Source organism: Mus pahari, chromosome 2 (assembly GCF_900095145.1).
Source record: "Mus pahari chromosome 2, PAHARI_EIJ_v1.1, whole genome shotgun sequence".
Classification (NCBI taxonomy): domain Eukaryota; kingdom Metazoa; phylum Chordata; class Mammalia; order Rodentia; family Muridae; genus Mus; species Mus pahari.
This window is the reverse complement of record NC_034591.1, coordinates 11,586,925-11,605,089: the sequence shown is the minus strand read 5'-3', so window position 1 is coordinate 11,605,089 and position 18,165 is coordinate 11,586,925. Positions and strand designations below refer to the sequence as shown.

The 18,165-nt window shown below is 33.4% G+C and overlaps 1 protein-coding gene across 3 annotated transcripts in view; it reads right to left on the bottom strand.

Annotated features, from left to right (window-relative positions):
• Window positions 1–518: 518 nt before the first annotated feature.
• The window catches only part of Hgf (hepatocyte growth factor), a 65,046-nt gene continuing 47,399 nt past the window's right edge, over window positions 519–18,165 (bottom strand). For all 3 annotated transcript variants that reach the window (XM_021190352.2, XM_029535509.1, XM_021190355.2), the window contains 7 exons: window positions 12,818–12,856; window positions 11,091–11,187; window positions 9,178–9,252; window positions 8,001–8,147; window positions 7,430–7,536; window positions 7,164–7,309; window positions 519–4,121 (listed from right to left, as the gene is read on the bottom strand). In XM_021190352.2, coding sequence (XP_021046011.1) covers window positions 3,954–4,121; window positions 7,164–7,309; window positions 7,430–7,536; window positions 8,001–8,147; window positions 9,178–9,252; window positions 11,091–11,187; window positions 12,818–12,856 — 779 coding nt within the window. In that variant the 3' untranslated portion in view covers window positions 519–3,953. The remainder of the gene's footprint in view (window positions 4,122–7,163; window positions 7,310–7,429; window positions 7,537–8,000; window positions 8,148–9,177; window positions 9,253–11,090; window positions 11,188–12,817; window positions 12,857–18,165) is intronic.

Sequence of the window (18,165 nt, the reverse complement as noted above, 5' to 3'; positions counted from 1 at the left end):
TTCCAGTTTGAGGTAAATAAACTCTTTGGATTCATATGTATTGTGAAATTATTGAGTGCCCTGCAAAGATGCCATAAATTAATTAAAACTTTAAAGCAATTTTATAAAATATGTCTGTATGAGAAAGTCAGTGGCATTTATAATATTTTGTATACAGTTGCAAAATATAGCAATGTAGCTCTCTAGCAAATCTAAACAATGGCATAATATAATCCAATTTTTCACTTGAGATTTCCAAAAACATACGTATTAATGATTTTCTGTTGACACCTGACCATGCCACGGAAAGAAGTCAGAAGAAATTATAATTTTTATGTAGATTTATATAGACGTTTTATATTTCACATAACAAAATGCATGGCATTTCTGTCAATAAATCCACGTTGCTGCTGCTTGCCAATTTAAAATCGTAGGGCAATTACAAATTTGTCTGCACATGGAATTATAAAAGAGAAAGGAGACATTTTGGTAAAATATTTTATTATTATTAAGAATAATAATATAATCATGGTTATAAAAATAACAACTTTATTAACTACAGAGAATTTATAATACAAGTCATCACCACAGTGTTCCCTTTTGGGGGTAAGCATCCCGCTATCCCACTCAACTGGCAGCTTATCATTGTCCTATGTACACAGGCTGACAAGCCACCATAGCCACAGTATTCGGTTTTCAGCTTCCAAAGGGCAGAAGCCTTCTGTGCAAACAAGAATAAACCTATGTAAGAGCGGCACTGTCAAGAGGCCAGGATGCAGGACAATTTAACGTTTTTCTGTTTGGCTCGTTCATGTGTTCTTATTTAATAAATTCTTGGTACAAACTTCAGTTGAATTTTGAAAGATACTTTTTTTTCTTGTACTTAATTATGAAGAACCGTTCATTGCAAACAACTTAAGAAGACGCAAGTGTGTTGTCTCTACCCAGATCCCTTTTATTTTATGAGTTTTCTATAAATGTAAATGTGTGGTTGCATACACACGGTGAGTGGAAGTAGTGATTTTTGTACTTCAATAAATCAATGTAAGGTTTGCTTTTACTGAACATGAGATAGTACTGACATTTTCTATTTCAGTCTCCTCTATGTTACAAAGCTAGTATTTATTTTCTAAAAAGAAAAATACTTAGAGACAAGAACATGCCTGACAGGACTCCCAGTTCTTGACAGTGCTCTTTCCAGGGAATGTTAAGGCTGGAACATTCACTTTCTACAGTACCATTGGTACCAGCAAGAAATATCCACAGGAATAAGTGAAATACAGTTTTGCTAACACATGCCATTATGGTTATTTTTCTTGCCTTCCAGTGTTTCACATTCATGTAGCTTGAAACACTTAGATAGCAAGCAAGAGCCTGTTAATGCCATAGACTGACTTGCTATAAACCATTACACTGAGGACCCGCCCACAGCAAATAGGTAAAAGTTACTTTATATTTTACAATAACATTAAAGAATATACAAAAGAATTATCATCCCTCTGCACAGCAGAGGCATATGGCTAACATTTTAATTTTACACTTTTATTCCTGCAGACACAAGAAAATATCTACAATTATAACAGTGTCTAACTGTTACTTGGTCAAAACAAAACCAGCCTTTGAAAGCGCCTCTTGTCTTTGACACAATATAATATAGATTTCTAGATAAGCTGAAATTTTCCTCTTTTTTCCCTTGAACTTTATTCATAGAAGACCATCCTGTATATAGTGTTGTTGACAAGATATATATACCCTCTCCTACCAAGTAAGACACTAGAGACCTTGTTCACCATCAAAGCCATCTTCTTTGCCCTATTGCAAAGGAAACTTCATAGGGAGAGTTGCTTCATGTCCCATGTTTGGTGATTTTTGGTATTTGTTTAACTCTTTAAAAAATTTAGAAAAACTGATTCCAAAGTATCTGAAAATTTGATTGCATATTGTTTCTATGTAATTGTTGTTTCTCTGTTCATGGATGCTTACAAAAAAATACACTGAAAGAAGTATTGTAAAATGTCAGTATGCTAAAGCATTACAACTATCATAATAGCTTTATCAATATAATTACATGTAGCACTAAAATTTAGATAATACAGTAAGATGCTATGAAAGTATTAATATTTCAATAATATAATTTTAAATTTCTGTTTCATAAAAATGGTGGATTACAAAAGGGAAAGAAAAGTTAAGTAAACATAAAGTGATATGAACCAGCAGTTCACTGAGTTTCTCACCACAGTGCTTATGTGATCACAAACATATGTGCATACAAATGTGTATGCATATATATGACATATACATACACATGTCATAGCTCGTGAAAGAATTTCTGGATTTCTTCACTGGGAACACATTGGGGAATGCATTGGGGTATTATTTGGATCTTTGGTCAGTAAAGAATGCTATGAGAATCTAATCTGGAAAATGTGAACCTTTACATTTAAAACACTGAAACAGTAACTTTTAATTTTCCTAATTTATACATGAATACTGTGAGAATCTTAGAAGCTGTCTTGTTACTTTTTAATATGTTACTTTTGAATAAATACACAAGTTTTAGCTAGTCATGGCAAGTAGACTAATAAATATAATTTGAATATTACACACAGGTTATAAAATTTAAATGAATATTCCAAATCATTGGGAAAGAACTTTGTTAAAAGGAATGAGATAATAAGATAATGTCTTTATAGCATACCTGATGTTTCAGAAAGAACTATACATTTTAAAGTCATTAAAGTAAAGAATTTAGAAAAACTGGTTCTTCCCTTCATTTCATATTTTTTCCTATTATTCACCAGCTAAGAATTTTTAGATAGAGAAAAGTATTTGCATTGAAAAATTATTTCAAAGTAAAATTTAATGAAGGGATATTTACAAAGCATTGCAGTATAGATATTTTACGTTAATCTTTTTAAATTTAAGAAGAAAGAGCTAGAAGCCAATTTCAGCAGCAAGTTTTAAGAATAACCCACATAAATACATTTCTAGAGACAGAGACACTTTTGAATTTCTTAATTAAGATGCACATTTGACAATTGAATAGATGTTTTAAGAAGATTGATCTACCAATATCCTGCATAAATAAGTAGCCCAGATTTGGAGGAAAGAAATAATACAAATATACATATTATGTTTTGCTTTTTAGGAATTAGAAAGCAAACAAAATAACTAGGATAATAAATATAAATAAACAACAAGGCTAGTCATTTTGTCCTATGGATCCTGTCCTCACATTAAACACTGTCCAGTGGCAGTCATATATCATATACATATATCATATACATACATGTATGTATATATTTTGTACCTTTCCTGAATATTCTCACTGATCATTCAAAACTTTTAAAGTATAGAAGAAATATAGATACATATGCCCAAAATATTTAGAGAGCCATGGTTTAAACTATAATATATGCTGCATGTGAATTCACCATGTGGTATGGGCATGTGCTTTCCTACATGGATGTTTGTGTGCCAGTATTTAGAGGATACATCTTGTAAAAAATGAATGAACTATAACATATGGCATATGAAGTGTAATATAATTCAATATAGAGTTACAATTTAAAAACAATGTATAAATTGTTTTGGTGGGGTTAAAATAATGTTTAACATATGATTTATTCATCATTAAGATATTAACCTGGAAAGCAGCATATAGTGATTAATTAACCTTTTTCTTTAAAACTTTAGCATCTAGCAACTCTAATTTTATATTTGTTTAATCCATTCAAGTATCTTCAGGAGATATGTTACTGCACTTGCAGGTACCTTAATTCACTTGAACATTTACAAAGGACACTGACAAACAATACAACAGAAAACACCCATATATATTAATGAGTATCTAAACACGCACAACACTCAAGTAGCTGTTTTAGGATTTTTTTAGGTGACATTTTAATCCTGAAGTCTTGGAAATCCTCATGTATCCACGGATGCTTCAAACACACTGGCCTCTTCTATGGCTATTACAATTTGTATGTCAAAATTACTTTGTGTATCCATTTTGCATAATATGCTACTCGAACAAATATACCAGGACGATTTGGGATGGCACATCCACGACCAGGAACAATGACACCAAGAACCATTCTCATTTTGTGTTGTTCACAAATGAGTGGGCCACCATAATCTCCCTAAAAAGAAAAGATAATTTTGAAAAATTACTTTGGATATGAAAATCAATAAATCATCAATGGCATGCACTGTTGATCTGTAGCTAAAATGTACAGTCATTCAATAATGTCAATTTTATATTTGTTTGGTGTCTATACTTGGTATCTGTTCAATATTGACATTTGAAAAATGTAGAGTTATAAAATGCAAAGAAAATTCACATTTAATTCCCGATTTAATAATTAAACTTCATTAAACTCTCTCTTCTTTATAAAACACTCTTCCTTCAACACATTATCTGAACAATTTAAGTAAGAATTGCTTATCATTAAAACAATAATTCTATATAATTTGGAAATTTTCTGAACATGAAGTATTCTGCTCACAGTTGATATTAGTAGTTAATATAGTTATAATTTATATATTTCTCTAAAAGTTATCTATGATTTCATGGCTCTTTTATTTGATAACAATATTATGTCATTGGATAAAGGCATCTCACAAATGAATATAAATTAACTTGTACATATATATCGTATGCATATGAATATATGAAGTTGATTAAATGAATATGGATATATTCATACTATACTTTTATCCATTACTGTTATAACTTTACTGCATCACTTTTATATGCCATGCAGCCGCTTAAGAACACAGTCACCTGGGGATCCATCCCACATGCAGACACCAAACCCAAATAATACTGCTGATGCCAAGAAACGCTTGCTGACAGGAGCCTGATACAGCTGTTCCTGAGAGGCTCTGGCAGATCCTGACCAATACAGATGTGAATATTCACAGCCAGCCATTGGACTGAGCACAGGGACCCCAACGTAGGAGTTAAGGGAAGGATGGAAGGAACTAAAGGGGCCTTATCTGGCATCAGTGGGAGGGGAGGCCCTTTGGTCCTGTGAAGACCTGATGTCCCAGTGTAGAGGAATGCTAGGGTGATGAGGGAGGACTAGGTGGGTGGGTGGGGGAGCACTCTCATAGAAGCAGGGTAAGAGGGGATGGGATGGGGGTTTGCAGAGGGGAGACCAGGAAAGGGGATAAAATTTGAATACAAATAAATAAAATATCCAATTAAAAAAAGAACACAGTCACAGGACAGGGCTTTGATGGTCAACAGTTAAGAAGATTCTTTCAGAGGACTCATGGCTGGTTCCCAGCACCCATTGGAGGTGACATGCAGTTGTGTGTAACTCCTACTCTTGGGAACCTGACAACCTATTCTGGCTTCGATGGCTATCAAGCCTGCATACAGTGTACATATATGTATTCAAGCTCTCACACATGCACACAAAAAAAAGAACACAGTGCTTAGATTTAGACATCTTTACATAAAGAGAAATGCTAATGATTATCTTCATTTTTCTCTTAAAGTGATATAATTTTTTTAAAAAATTAAATGCTGCAAAAGTTACTCCTGTACTTTGTACAGAAAGAAGGAACCATTGATACCTTTGATGGGGAAATTAAGGTAGACATGAAGTCAAATGTTAAACAGAACAAAATTCCTTTATTTTAACAAGTCTTTTATTTACCAAACTTCATAAGGTAATAAAACTGATGTTTGAATAATACACCAGTGACCCCTGTCAGACATTTTTCGAAGTTAATTTCTTTGGAGACTTTCAGTAGATGCTATGCTACTTCTACAATACTGACATTTAGGGACATTCTATTCAAATATTCTTGACTGATGAAATAACCAAATGATAGATCGAGCTGAGAAGGAAGGAGAAGTGAAGAAAAGAGAGGGGCAGTGGGGCAGGAAAGGTCCTATGTGAACATGCATCCCTTCAGGATGATGGTTGCCTTCTGTAGAAGATTTGAAAGTGATAACAAACTAAGTCTGCTCCATGAATGTAGAAACTGTAAACAAGCGACGAAAGGACACATAATGTAAGGGGCAAGTACGGAAACTAAGAACAGAAACATGATGATGACAGAGAAGGCAATCGCTTCAAGTTCCCACGTCATGAGTAATGAGGGAGGAGTAGGCACCCGCCTCTCCCCTAGAGCATCCTACAACCTGATCTAATTCTAAACTCCTGAGTTTGATTCACAAAACTCTTGGACTTCAAAAGGTACCTTCCCTCCTTATTCAGTATCCCTCTCATTATACCACAATAATGCTCACTGGCTAGAAAGAAATCAACCCCTTTTTAACTTTAGCATTTGAAGCATATGACATGCATACATTTCAGTGTGCTTATATTCTACATTAGGACATATATTCTTTTACATGTTAACTATTTCACTATTATGGAATTTACTACACAGAGAATTCCAGTTTCCAACAACTATGAGGCTTGAAAAGATACTTCTCACATTTGGAGTATATCTAAAATGATAGCATAGCAGCTTGTCTATGTAAAACAAGAATGGGGATCCTGTCAAACTGCATGAGCAGTTGCCTAAAAAATAAAAATAATCAAGCTATTAAAGTCACTAACATTGACCACTGATTTAAAAACAAATAGAACTTTTTTAGAAATATGAATAACATATTTCTTAAGGGTGCTACCCATAGCATGTATTTCTCAATATTAATAATAGAGTTCATATTGAAAGAGAGACTCACAAAGATAGACAAACTTAGAAAAACACTAGAAAGTTAATCTGAGTACTTCTAGCAAGCAGAGCTTCCTCTGAGACTTTAGGAGTTTGAATAGCATCCTTTTTAGAGACAAGTAAATGCCTTTAGCATTTTTGTGTTGCCGTTGTTTAGTTTTGGGTTTTATTTGTTTGTTTTGTGAATGAAGCATGGACCTATTCACAAGTCAATTAAAAGAAAGAAACAAAAATTATAGAGGGCTATTTCTGTACTTCTTTAGAGGCATAGGTTGGTATTCAAGTATCTTGATTTGACAAAGATAAACAGAAAATGAACAAGAAAATATGACATTGGTTTTTAAGACAAACTCTTGACAGTAACTTAAAATCCTCCTGCCTCAGTCTCCCAAGTTCTAGGTTTCGAACAAGACTATACCTGCCTGCTTTCGATAAGGTACTTCATTAAATTACTTGTATTTATGTGTTTGTATGATTTTTACCTCACATGGTCCTGATCCAATCTTTTCAGCCCCAGCACATAATTCAGACTCATTCAAAGTCACCTTGCCTTGATGGTGCTGGCTGCATTTCTCATTCCCCATAATATACAGATGAGCTACTCGTAATAAACCATCCGCGTTGATCACTGGAATGGCCCCCAAAAAACAGACAGTTTAATGAGCGTGAGTAAAGGCAAGAAAAGAAATAAACATAAAACTTCCATATGCTAGATAACTATTGCCCCATGTCTTAAAAATTAGCTTACATCCAGTGTAGCCCCAGCCGTAAATACTGCAAGTGGTCTTTTCAGGGATTGTACAGCCATAACTAGGTAAATCAATTGTACTGACAAAGTTGTCCAGGATTGCAGGACTGAAAGGACAAAATATTGTGTGAGTATTCTGTATAGGAGTACAACTCTAAAGAAACATACATGTACATGCAGTGTATGTGCAATATTACAACATGGAGAATCTTGGTTTTTACATATATATATATATACATATATGTATATTACATATATACATATATTTTATATTATATATAATACATGCTCACTGTATAAAATTATTACCTTGATTTTTCTAAGAAGTAAAAATAAAATTGCTTATTAAGCTTCAATTTTTAAGGTTGTAACAATATTGCACCAAATTTACTTATTGCTATTTGAAAATCATGTGATACCTCTTTCTAATATATAGATATATATGGACACAGAAATACATATCTATAATATATGAGATAGTAAATCTACATGCAACAGAAAAAGAAAATCAGCTGAACATGTAATCTAGTAAATCTAGTTTCCATTAAAACACAAAATCTGAGAACCTCACCGAGCCAGCTTCAGTAAAACCAAGTCTGAGCCTTCAGGTCCATAGACCAGCTGGGAAATGTTTAAGATCTGTTTGTGCTTCTCCTCGCCTCTCTCATGAACATCATGAATGCCAAGCCAAGCTTCATAGTCTTTCAAGTCTTTGTTTCTAGATAGAAAATTTACATGCAAACTATACTTTATAATTATAGATTAATATTAATTTACATTGCTATTTTAACTTGTAAGGATAACACCTCCATTTAAATTTTGATTCAAAGTACAATTAAAAACAACACATTTGTTCAGAGAGATTCTGAACACCACAGATGTACTGGGGCAGAGAAGGCTTTGAAGTTGAAGAAACTCTAAAAAGACGATTATGTTTATGAAATGTTTTATTATACTTGCTATAAAGTAAGATGCCTATTTTTTAAATCCTCTTGTTCTTTACACAGATTATAATTTGATTATATATATCATTTACTTTCAGCTTATATATTCAGTTTATCACTAAGATTGAAGATTTTTCCAAAACAAGAGATAAGAAGAGAAGCAAGAAGTAAGCTCCAAGTGTAGTCTCCTTATCTTTGCTGATGCAATTTCTTTTGAAATTATTCCCAAGTTGGTCCTAATGCTGTCTCTATCTACAAAATGCAATGCAGGGATTCAAGGAAGCCTGCTGGTTATCAGAAAAGATGCTTCTACCCAGAAATAAAGAATGCAAATGAGAAGCAGGGGCATGATTTGTTTACATAATTTTAAAAAATCATTTTCCCAAGTAAGACGAAGCCGATCATAAAAACAGTCAACTGAATGGATAGGAAAACCTTGAATTAGCACTAAATATGAAAATATAAGTACAGCCAATGTTTATAACTAAATTTTAAAAGGAAAGACTGACAAGTCAGTCTTGATTTGATCACTGAGACCAACATGGAGAAAACTGACTTCCACAAGTTGTCTTCGGACTTCAACATGCAAGACATGGCAACTATACACACACACACACACACACACACACACACACACACACGTACACACACGTACACATACACACCACACTTTTAATTTAAATTAAAGGAATTGCTTCACTGAGTTTAATTAAATTCTTGTAAAAATAAATGCTTGATGTCAAAGTCAAAATAGAAGACTCATTTAAATGCCCTAAACAAGTGCTGTTTTTAAAGTCATCTTACCTGGCTGGAAAACATTGTCTTGCAGTAAGAACCCAACTTTCCTTTATCAATGATCCTCCACAGATATGTTTATTTCTATGAAAAGTAAAAAGTACAATTAAGATCTTAGCAGAAAAACAAACAAAACAAATATTGTCTGCCCAGTTAGTAATCCAATTGCTTCATCAACTAAATAAATTTGCAATGAAAATTAAAATAATCCATTCAATTGGAGCAAGATACCGGAAAAAAAAAAAAAAAAAAAAAAAGCAGGGCAGTGGTGGCGCACGCCTTTAATCCCAGCACTTGGGAGACAGAGGCAGCCAGGCAGATTTCTGAGCTCAAGGCCAGCCTGGTCTACAGAATGATATCCTGGACAGTCAGGGCTACAGAAAGAAACCCTGTCTCAAAAAAAACAAAAAAGACACACAACAGTGCTTTGGTGGTATCGGGTGACTATGGCATAAATGTTTGTTTTCCAAAGTGACTAAATTTTAGGGCATCAAGTTTTGCAAGAGAAAATATAGTCACTACATATCAGTATATACTTCTAGTGAATATATTTATGCTTCTATCCATCTACAATATATACTGAAAATATAGGATAATTTAAATTAACAAAATTGTTGTAGTGTTTGAATATCAGCATTTGATTATAAAAATAATAATATGAGATTTCATTAAAGAACTCTGATAAACTGCCCAATAACCTGTACATCATTCCGTTTTTCCTCCCTCGACCATTATTTAATTTTTTTTTTTTTTTTTTTTTTGTGCAGCACTAGACGTGCTAAAGGCCTTGCAGACACTATTTTCTACAGTGAACTATTCCCTCAGACTCACCATTTAGGGTTCATGTGACAAAGTACAACTGGGTTTGAATACATTGCCAAGTGTAAGGTCAGTACCGTGGTTCTTCACTTATGAAAATTGAAAGAATTTTGAAAATAAACCACCTAGGAAAATTTTAAAACATTTTTTTCCAGAAGAATTAAGAACTAGGGCATTTGCTTGCTGATCCCCCAAATCTGTAAATTAATTTCTTTTTGGCTGAAATGTAGAAAGATCACAGCTTTCCACAATTCTCATTTCCAAGGGGAAAAGCTGCTTAGGCTGCAAGAGGGCAATGGTAGAATCTCTCAGCTGAAGGGGCAGTTATTTATGGCTTACCCCATAGGAGGATGACAGTATATATTGAGTCTTAACTTCTATTCCCTCCAGTGTATTTTTGGAAAAATAACCAAACAGCTGTGGTTACTAAGAACTTCAGTTAAAAAGGCTCTGTAGACTAATATACATAGGATATGAACAATGTAAGTCAGATACTTAATTTTTATGACACGGTTCTAAGCGTCTCTATTATATAATTTGCATATTGATTTTTACATAAATCATATCAGTAATTATTAAGTGCTTTCAGAAAAAGAGATATTAAAAATTCTGTATCCAAGAAAATTAAAAAAATCAAAACCACCCCATTATTCTAAGTCATCGATTTCCATGATGAAACACTTTAACATTACTATTTCTCATTTCACTAATGTTAGAAACTAAAATGAAATAGCACATTTCTGTGATTATATAAAGACATCTTAAAGATGTATGCTTAAAATATTCTAGATTTTAAAAATAATATATGTACCAAAGCTATCAAGGTAAAATAAAGGTGTAAATTAGGTCTTTTGTATCATTTTCTTCTAGTTCATCAGAACCTGTGACAGATAGAATCAGTATTAATGAAAGCTTTTTTAAAACTTAAAAAGTCTTCATATGCTATTACATAGTCCAGTGTATGCAGTTTGGTAAGGACAGAAATCAGTCCCTGGTTCCCAGATTAGTGTCTTGTATGGGGAGCAATCTTCTTGCAATCATAGGATGAAAATTCGGTTTTACAAATATTCAGAATATTGTGATTTGTGGACACTCATAATTACCTGTATTTCAAACTAACCATCCACCCTACTGTTGTTTGTGTTGGAATGCCATTTACAACCCGCAGTTGTTTTGTTTTGGCACAGGATATTACAGGATCTAAAAAACAGGACCACATCAAACATTTGTCAAAACAGAGCTTTTTACTTTTATTAAGTCAAGTGATCACTAGACAGATGTGACTAGTGTGATTGTATTAAAACAGCCTTTTGAAGAAAGTCCACAATGGTATACCAAGCCTAAGATACTTGCTACCCTCATCTATGTTGTTGAGTGACACAAAAAAACCCTTATCACCACAAAGCAGGTTTGTAGTGATAGCAACAATGCTTTGGTCACCAAGCACCAAGAACAAATTCTTCAAACCCATCACTAGCGTGTTTCCTTCACTAATCTCTATACACACTGTAATTGCCTAGTGGCTCTCATTCCTCCTAATGCTGAGACCCTTTAATGCAATTCCTCGTGTTGTGCATAAAATTATTTTCATTGCTATTTCATAACTGTAATTCTGCTACTATTATGATCATAACATCAATATCTAATATGCAGGATATCTGATATGCAATCCCTGTGAAGGAGTGATTCAACCTATAAAGGGATTATGACCCTTCATAGGGAAATGATAAACAATGAAATAGCCAAAGTGAGAAAAGTACAAAGCTGTAATTGATTATTCTGAATTAGAGAGGTAAGAATTTTAAAATCGCTTACTACCATTGTATCAATAGTACTAGTATATTAACAGTATTATTAAGGCCAGACCGTTATGTTCTAATGAGGTAGTTCAGACTCTTTGGAATGGATGTTTTCTTGACCCTGTGCTAGGTTCTCTATCTAGTCTCTTGTACTCTCTCCATGGTCTAGATTAGATTTCCTCTTGCTTCCTCAGCCTGGGGCATAACAAATGTTTTAATTTTTTTATAAACAAGAATAACTCCTTCCAGTCTAAGAAATATGTGAAAAACAAAAACCAAATGTCCCCACCAGTTTCTTATTGTGAGGATTAGGTGAATATCTCAGATGTGATCATGTCTTATGTAACAGACCACGGGGATAATGAAGAGCTTTAAGGCAGAAAAGAATATAGATACGATGAAACTGTCCAAAATTTGGCCTCTTTATTTCTGTTATTATTCTCATGTCTCTAGGAGGGTATATCACATATATGCACATGGTCATCTTCAAATTAGAAATGCATAAATATACTTCAAGGTTATATTAAGTTTTTTTTTAACTATTTCACATCTACAAACCTACAATTAGGGAATTACATACTTTAAAATAAAAGCAAATAGAAGCCATAGAAATGGTTTTGTAATCAGTACTGCACTGGTAGAGGACCTGAGTTAACATACAGAGGCCAGAGATATAGTTTAACAAGCAGTGCTGCTCTTGTAGTGGACCTGAGTTCATTTCCCAACATCTATATCAGGTGACTCACTACAAGCTCCAGAGGATTTGACACCCATCTTCTGATCTCCTTGGGAAAATGCACCAATGTGAACATCCCTCTTATACACACACATATATACATAGAACTTAAACATTAAATGAGAAGAAATACATTGACTTTTGAAGAGATGTTATTACAGTGTTAAATATTTTTCATATAAACAAAAGATTTATTTGTAATTTTTTCTATTTTTATTATTTCAATGAAAGCAATATCAAATCACTTGTGGCACAAAGTAAGTCAATTATATTTTATATTTTAAATACTACTCACGGTCCAAATTGACAATTGTAGGTGTAGTATCTCCTTCACCTGTAGAAACAAATATTATGATAAATTATATATTCATGTGTACATATTCATCTACATAAAACCAGAGCATGACACTGAAATCTATTTGTGATCATTACTAAAATTGTTATTGTTGACATTTCATTTATTTCAAAATGAATAATTTGCTAACATTATTGATATAAAAATAAATTATAGATAGAATATAATTTTTCTAAGTTATTCTGCTCTTTTCCTATTTAACGCTGTCAGTATCTCCTTCTTGGTACTCCATAATATGGACAAAGTCTTGGTTTGCTATTTTGTAGGCTGCATGTGGTTGTGGCTTCATGGTTTTGTCAGACTGAATTCTACACAGTACCAGGGGATTGCCTCTCTCTGCAAGATATTCAGCACTGTACACCATGGCCATTCCATATACCAGCACTCATGTTATTATTGTTTGAGTGAAGATTCCGTGTAGACTGACTGCTTTATTTTCACTGCAATCTGAACTATTTACTTTTTCCTATAACTTATTTTTATTTATACTTGAGTGAAGATAATTGAAAATGCAGATGCTTTCTACAACGTATGCAAGAATTTGGAAAATAGAAATTAATGTCAACTCTGCTGAAACACGGGTAAATAATTATTTTTGTTGATAGAATATGGTAGATGTTAGCTTTTCCAGATGTTTGAAAAAAACACTCTACCTGAACTCCCATGACTTATTGCTTTTCCATGAACTTTCTACTGGAGTTTAATTGCTGCATAAAGAAAAGCTTAAAAGATGCTAGGATTTTGGAAGTACTTGAACAGTAATGAATGAGACACAAGACATTTCCTGAAGCTTTATGTCTTAACTCTTCAGAATTGATGGCATAGAGTTCAGCTAGGCTCAGTTTAGACCCAGCTGGCCGTTAATCCCTGGAAATGCTCTGAGCTCAGATAATCCAGCAACAAAACAATAATGGCACATGGACACCTTTGGAATGCAAATTTGATTGTTATTTATGAGAGTACTTGAGAGAATTAATGCACGCAAAAGGGTTTTGATTCATGTTCACTTCCAGGTTGAGATATTATAGGTGGATAAAGATACAGGCGAACATAAATTCTGTCATTTTCCTTTACTTTATGCAGATGGTATTCCCTGAGGGTCCTCTGAGGACTAGGTTTCCAGTTTATAGTACAAAGATGGACTGAGGCAATGTGTAGCTTCTAACTCAGCAAAGATATTCATTGGTCTACTCAAGTTTATTACTTGACATGTTTGAGTAATTTGATATTCATCCCTTACATTTTTACAACTAAGATTAAGATATGTGTTCTATAGTATATTCCACATTAAATATGATTAGTTTTACCTCTGGTTACTTCATGTCTGTGTCTTTATTTAGTTTGAAACGCTTAAAGCAAATTTATATCTGAAGTTTTTAATAATTAATGGTTTAGTGATAATAATTATTTGAAGTTTTCTAGTTCAGTATTCTTGAGCTTCAAAATAAGCTGAAATGTCAGGTACAACAAGATTCTGGCACTGTAGTTTTCTGGATTCATTTGAATATTGTAAGTTCTTTTGCTCACTGTAAGAAAAACACTGAAAAAAAGGTGATTTGGGGTGTCTTCGTCTCCCTCTAGAACACTAGCTACGTGTCTCTCCCTTCGCTTTCCTTCCTCTATCTGCTCCACTACTCATAAATGAACAATGAAAACTAGAGCAGCTGGATGTCCCAGGGTATGGTGGTACCCAAGGATGACTTCCCCTTCTCTGAGGGAAAGGGGAGGGAGAACAGGGGGAGAGATTTGTAAGGGTGGGGTTAGGAGGAGAGGAGGGAGGGCGGACCCAAGCTTGGAATATAAAGTGAATAAAAAAAATTATTAATTTAAAAAAAGAACAGAGAATCTTGTGCCTATGGCTCAATTTAAATATAAAGGAAAGCATGCTACAATTTTATCAATTATAAATTTTACTTACAAAAGGTTGGAAATTGTGTGTGTGTGTGTTTGTGTGTGTGTGTGTGTGTGTTTGTGTGTGTGTGTGTGTGTGTGTGTGTGTGTGTGTGTGTAGGTGTATATGTTTGAACAGCTTCAGACTATAGTATAGGGGTTCTTATTGAAAATGTGAATAAAACTCATTTCTTATAGTTCAAATTTCCAGCTGAAATTAAAACACTATGAATATAGCTTATGTCTCCAACCGAACATCTATTTCCCATTACTATTTTATATATTAATATATTTATAGCAAGGTTATAGTGCTTTATAATAGTTTGCTTCCTCCATACTGCAAATCACTTGATATTACGAAACAATGTATAAATAATATTATATAAGAGGCACATTGTAGAAGCATTTGTATATAATAGCAGCTCAATAAACATTAAAAATTATGAACAAAGACCATTTTAATTCTTATAGAGTCTTTTCACAATAGCCCAGCAAAATTATTGCTTTCATTATGGAATTTTGCAAATACAGAATACATTCAAAAGTATAGTAAGTAGCTTGATTTATACACTTACAGAGCCAGGGAACTGATTTTTCTACTTAGTTGAGTTGAAATCAGCTACTCCATTCTCAATGACTACAATTTACTCAAGATACATTAAGAGGTGTGTGTGTGTGTGTGTGTGTGTGTGTGTGTGTGTCTGTACATATATATTAGACAAAACATGTAGCTATTTCTTCATTATGTCCTATGTGATAAACTCCACACCACAGTATATACTAGATACTTTTCAGTAATTTTAAAGAACACAAATCTTCACATGTTTTGTGAGGAAAAATATATAGTGAAAAAATGATGAATATTGTAACTGAGGTTAAATAAATAACAAGAACTCAAATCTTCTAAAGATAAATTGTATTAGCCTTTCACCAGGGAGAAAATGTAAATAAATGCTGGCTATAAATATAAGTTGGAAAAATGACAGTGTGAAAATATTTATTGCAATTAATGTTCAGTATACATTGAAATAAAAATGAGTTATTTGTAATAGTATTTAATCAAACACTAGCAACACACTGACAACTTTCAACAGCATCTTGATGATTTTAGTTTGCAAAAGTCAGTTTAATATCTGTTCTTTTCTTTTTACTTTTTTAAATATCTGTTTTTCAAAACTTGAAATTCATGATTTCTGCCTACCTTAAGTTTATAAGTCAAGCCACAAATCCTTAATTGCTCTGAACTATACATTTGTTCAAAGTTGAGTTAGATTTAACACAGAAATCACTATGGCATATTTTAAAGAACAGATATTTTCCTTTGTTCTTCCATGACTATACACTATATAAGTCTTTATTATTCTTAATCAAAGAATGTTATTGAAAGATACAAGGAAGTAATACGAATATTCAGAAAAGGGAGAGATGGGATGGATGTTGGTAGAAGAGTGATACTGTGGCATGTAGCCTTGGGTTGGAGCCCAGAACTACAAAAGATTAACAATTTCTATTATATTAATGTCATGGTTTGAATATGCTTGACCCCTATTTGGAGGTATGGCCTTGTTGGAGTAGCTGTGTCACTGTAGGTGTGGGCTTAAGACCCTCACCATAGCTGCCTGGAAGCCAGTCTTCCATTAGCCATCTTCACATGAAGATGTAGAACTATACCTGCCTGGATGCTGCCTTACTCCCCCCTTGCTGATAATGGGCTGAACCTCTGAACCTGTAAGTCAGCCCCGATTAAATGTTTTGTCTTTCATAAGACTTGCCTTGGACTTGGTGACTGTTCATAGCAGTAAAACCCTAAGACAATTAATTTTAAAATACTTTTTTTTTATTCAAACCTCTGGTAAAGTAGATTTGTATGTTTTGGTGATGAAGCATGGAGATTATCTGGGACAGCTTTTTAGGAAATGAAATTAATAATCAGGAAAAATAAAGATTATTAGAAAAGATTAATTACTTGGAAAGAGTATAACCAGAGGGCATAAAATATAACTACAAAATTATAACTCATTTGTAAATATGAGGTATTTATTTATTATTATAACTAATTTCCCTATATACTGAAACAAGATTGCATTTCTAGTTAACTAGAAAAAAATCATGTAACTCAACATGAAGTTTTGCAAATATTAAAGATGATTTTTTTCAAAGTGGCATTATTTCTTCAGCACAATGGGTTTTTTTTTTTAGACTAATCGTGTGTGTGTGTGTGTGTGTGTGTGTGTGTGTGTGTACCATCATGCATATACGTGATGTATACACACATTCATTTTGGCTTGTAGACACTACTGCCCACTACACAAAGAAGGACAGCACTGAAAGACATAGTTGTCCATATGTTTACTGAGCACTAATAATCAATTTTGTTATTTGCCATTTGATATTTACAAACTTTTTACCTTGATATTTCAGCCTTCTTTCTTGTTAGTTTTAAGGTCTTTGCATTTGTTTGTTAACTGTACTTACTCTAAAAGGCTAATTTTTATCATTTTCTCTTGAATTCTCACATTTTTATGTATTAATATATTTCATTAAATATGAAATATACAGCACCCACTTTTTCAAGATTTATTTATTTATTATATGTAACTACACAGTAGCTGTCTTCAGACATTTTTTTCTTCTCACTCGGCCCCGCTTGCTTGCTGTAGCTGTCTTCAGACACCCCAGAAGAGGGCATCAGATCTCATTATGGATGGTTGTGAGCCATCATGTGGTTGCAGCAACCACTTTTTATGAAGTAGAGTAAATGATACTTTATACCTATCACTTATACATTAATACCTTTTAACAATGTTATCTTGTTAACTTTAATTCTAAAGTTTAATACTAATACTAAATATATTTTACAAAGTATAGTTGAACCACCATGCATTTCAGTAATTTGCTAAAGATGATTTCAGGTCTTTCAACAGACTTTGCAGAATTAGAAAGTTCATCACAAGTTCTGTTAGAAGCAGGGGAAGAATAGGAAATGTTAGTTCTGGGATGAGTCTTTCATCTAACCCCATGACAGTTTATTACTTCATTTTGAGTTGAAAGATTTTGCAGAGTAAGAAAATTTTAAAACAAGCATAATTGTTTCTACTGTAGAAAAAAAGAAATAGATAAGAGGGTCAAGGAAGAGAAGGGAAAGTAAGGAACAGAGAGGAAAGGGGAAAAGAGGAAAAATAAAAGAGGGAAAAAAAAGAGGAAAGGCAAGGGAAGGGTGGGGGGAGCTATGGGGAGGGGAGAGGGATGGTGGGGAAGGGAGGGCAAGGGAGGGGAGGAGAATAGACAGAGGAGACAGAATGTGGACTGTGTGCATTTCTCTCTGGAGAACAGCATTTTTGGAATCAACTGCAGAGTCCTATATCACTATAACCTTTGATTAAGAGGTTTTGTTAGTG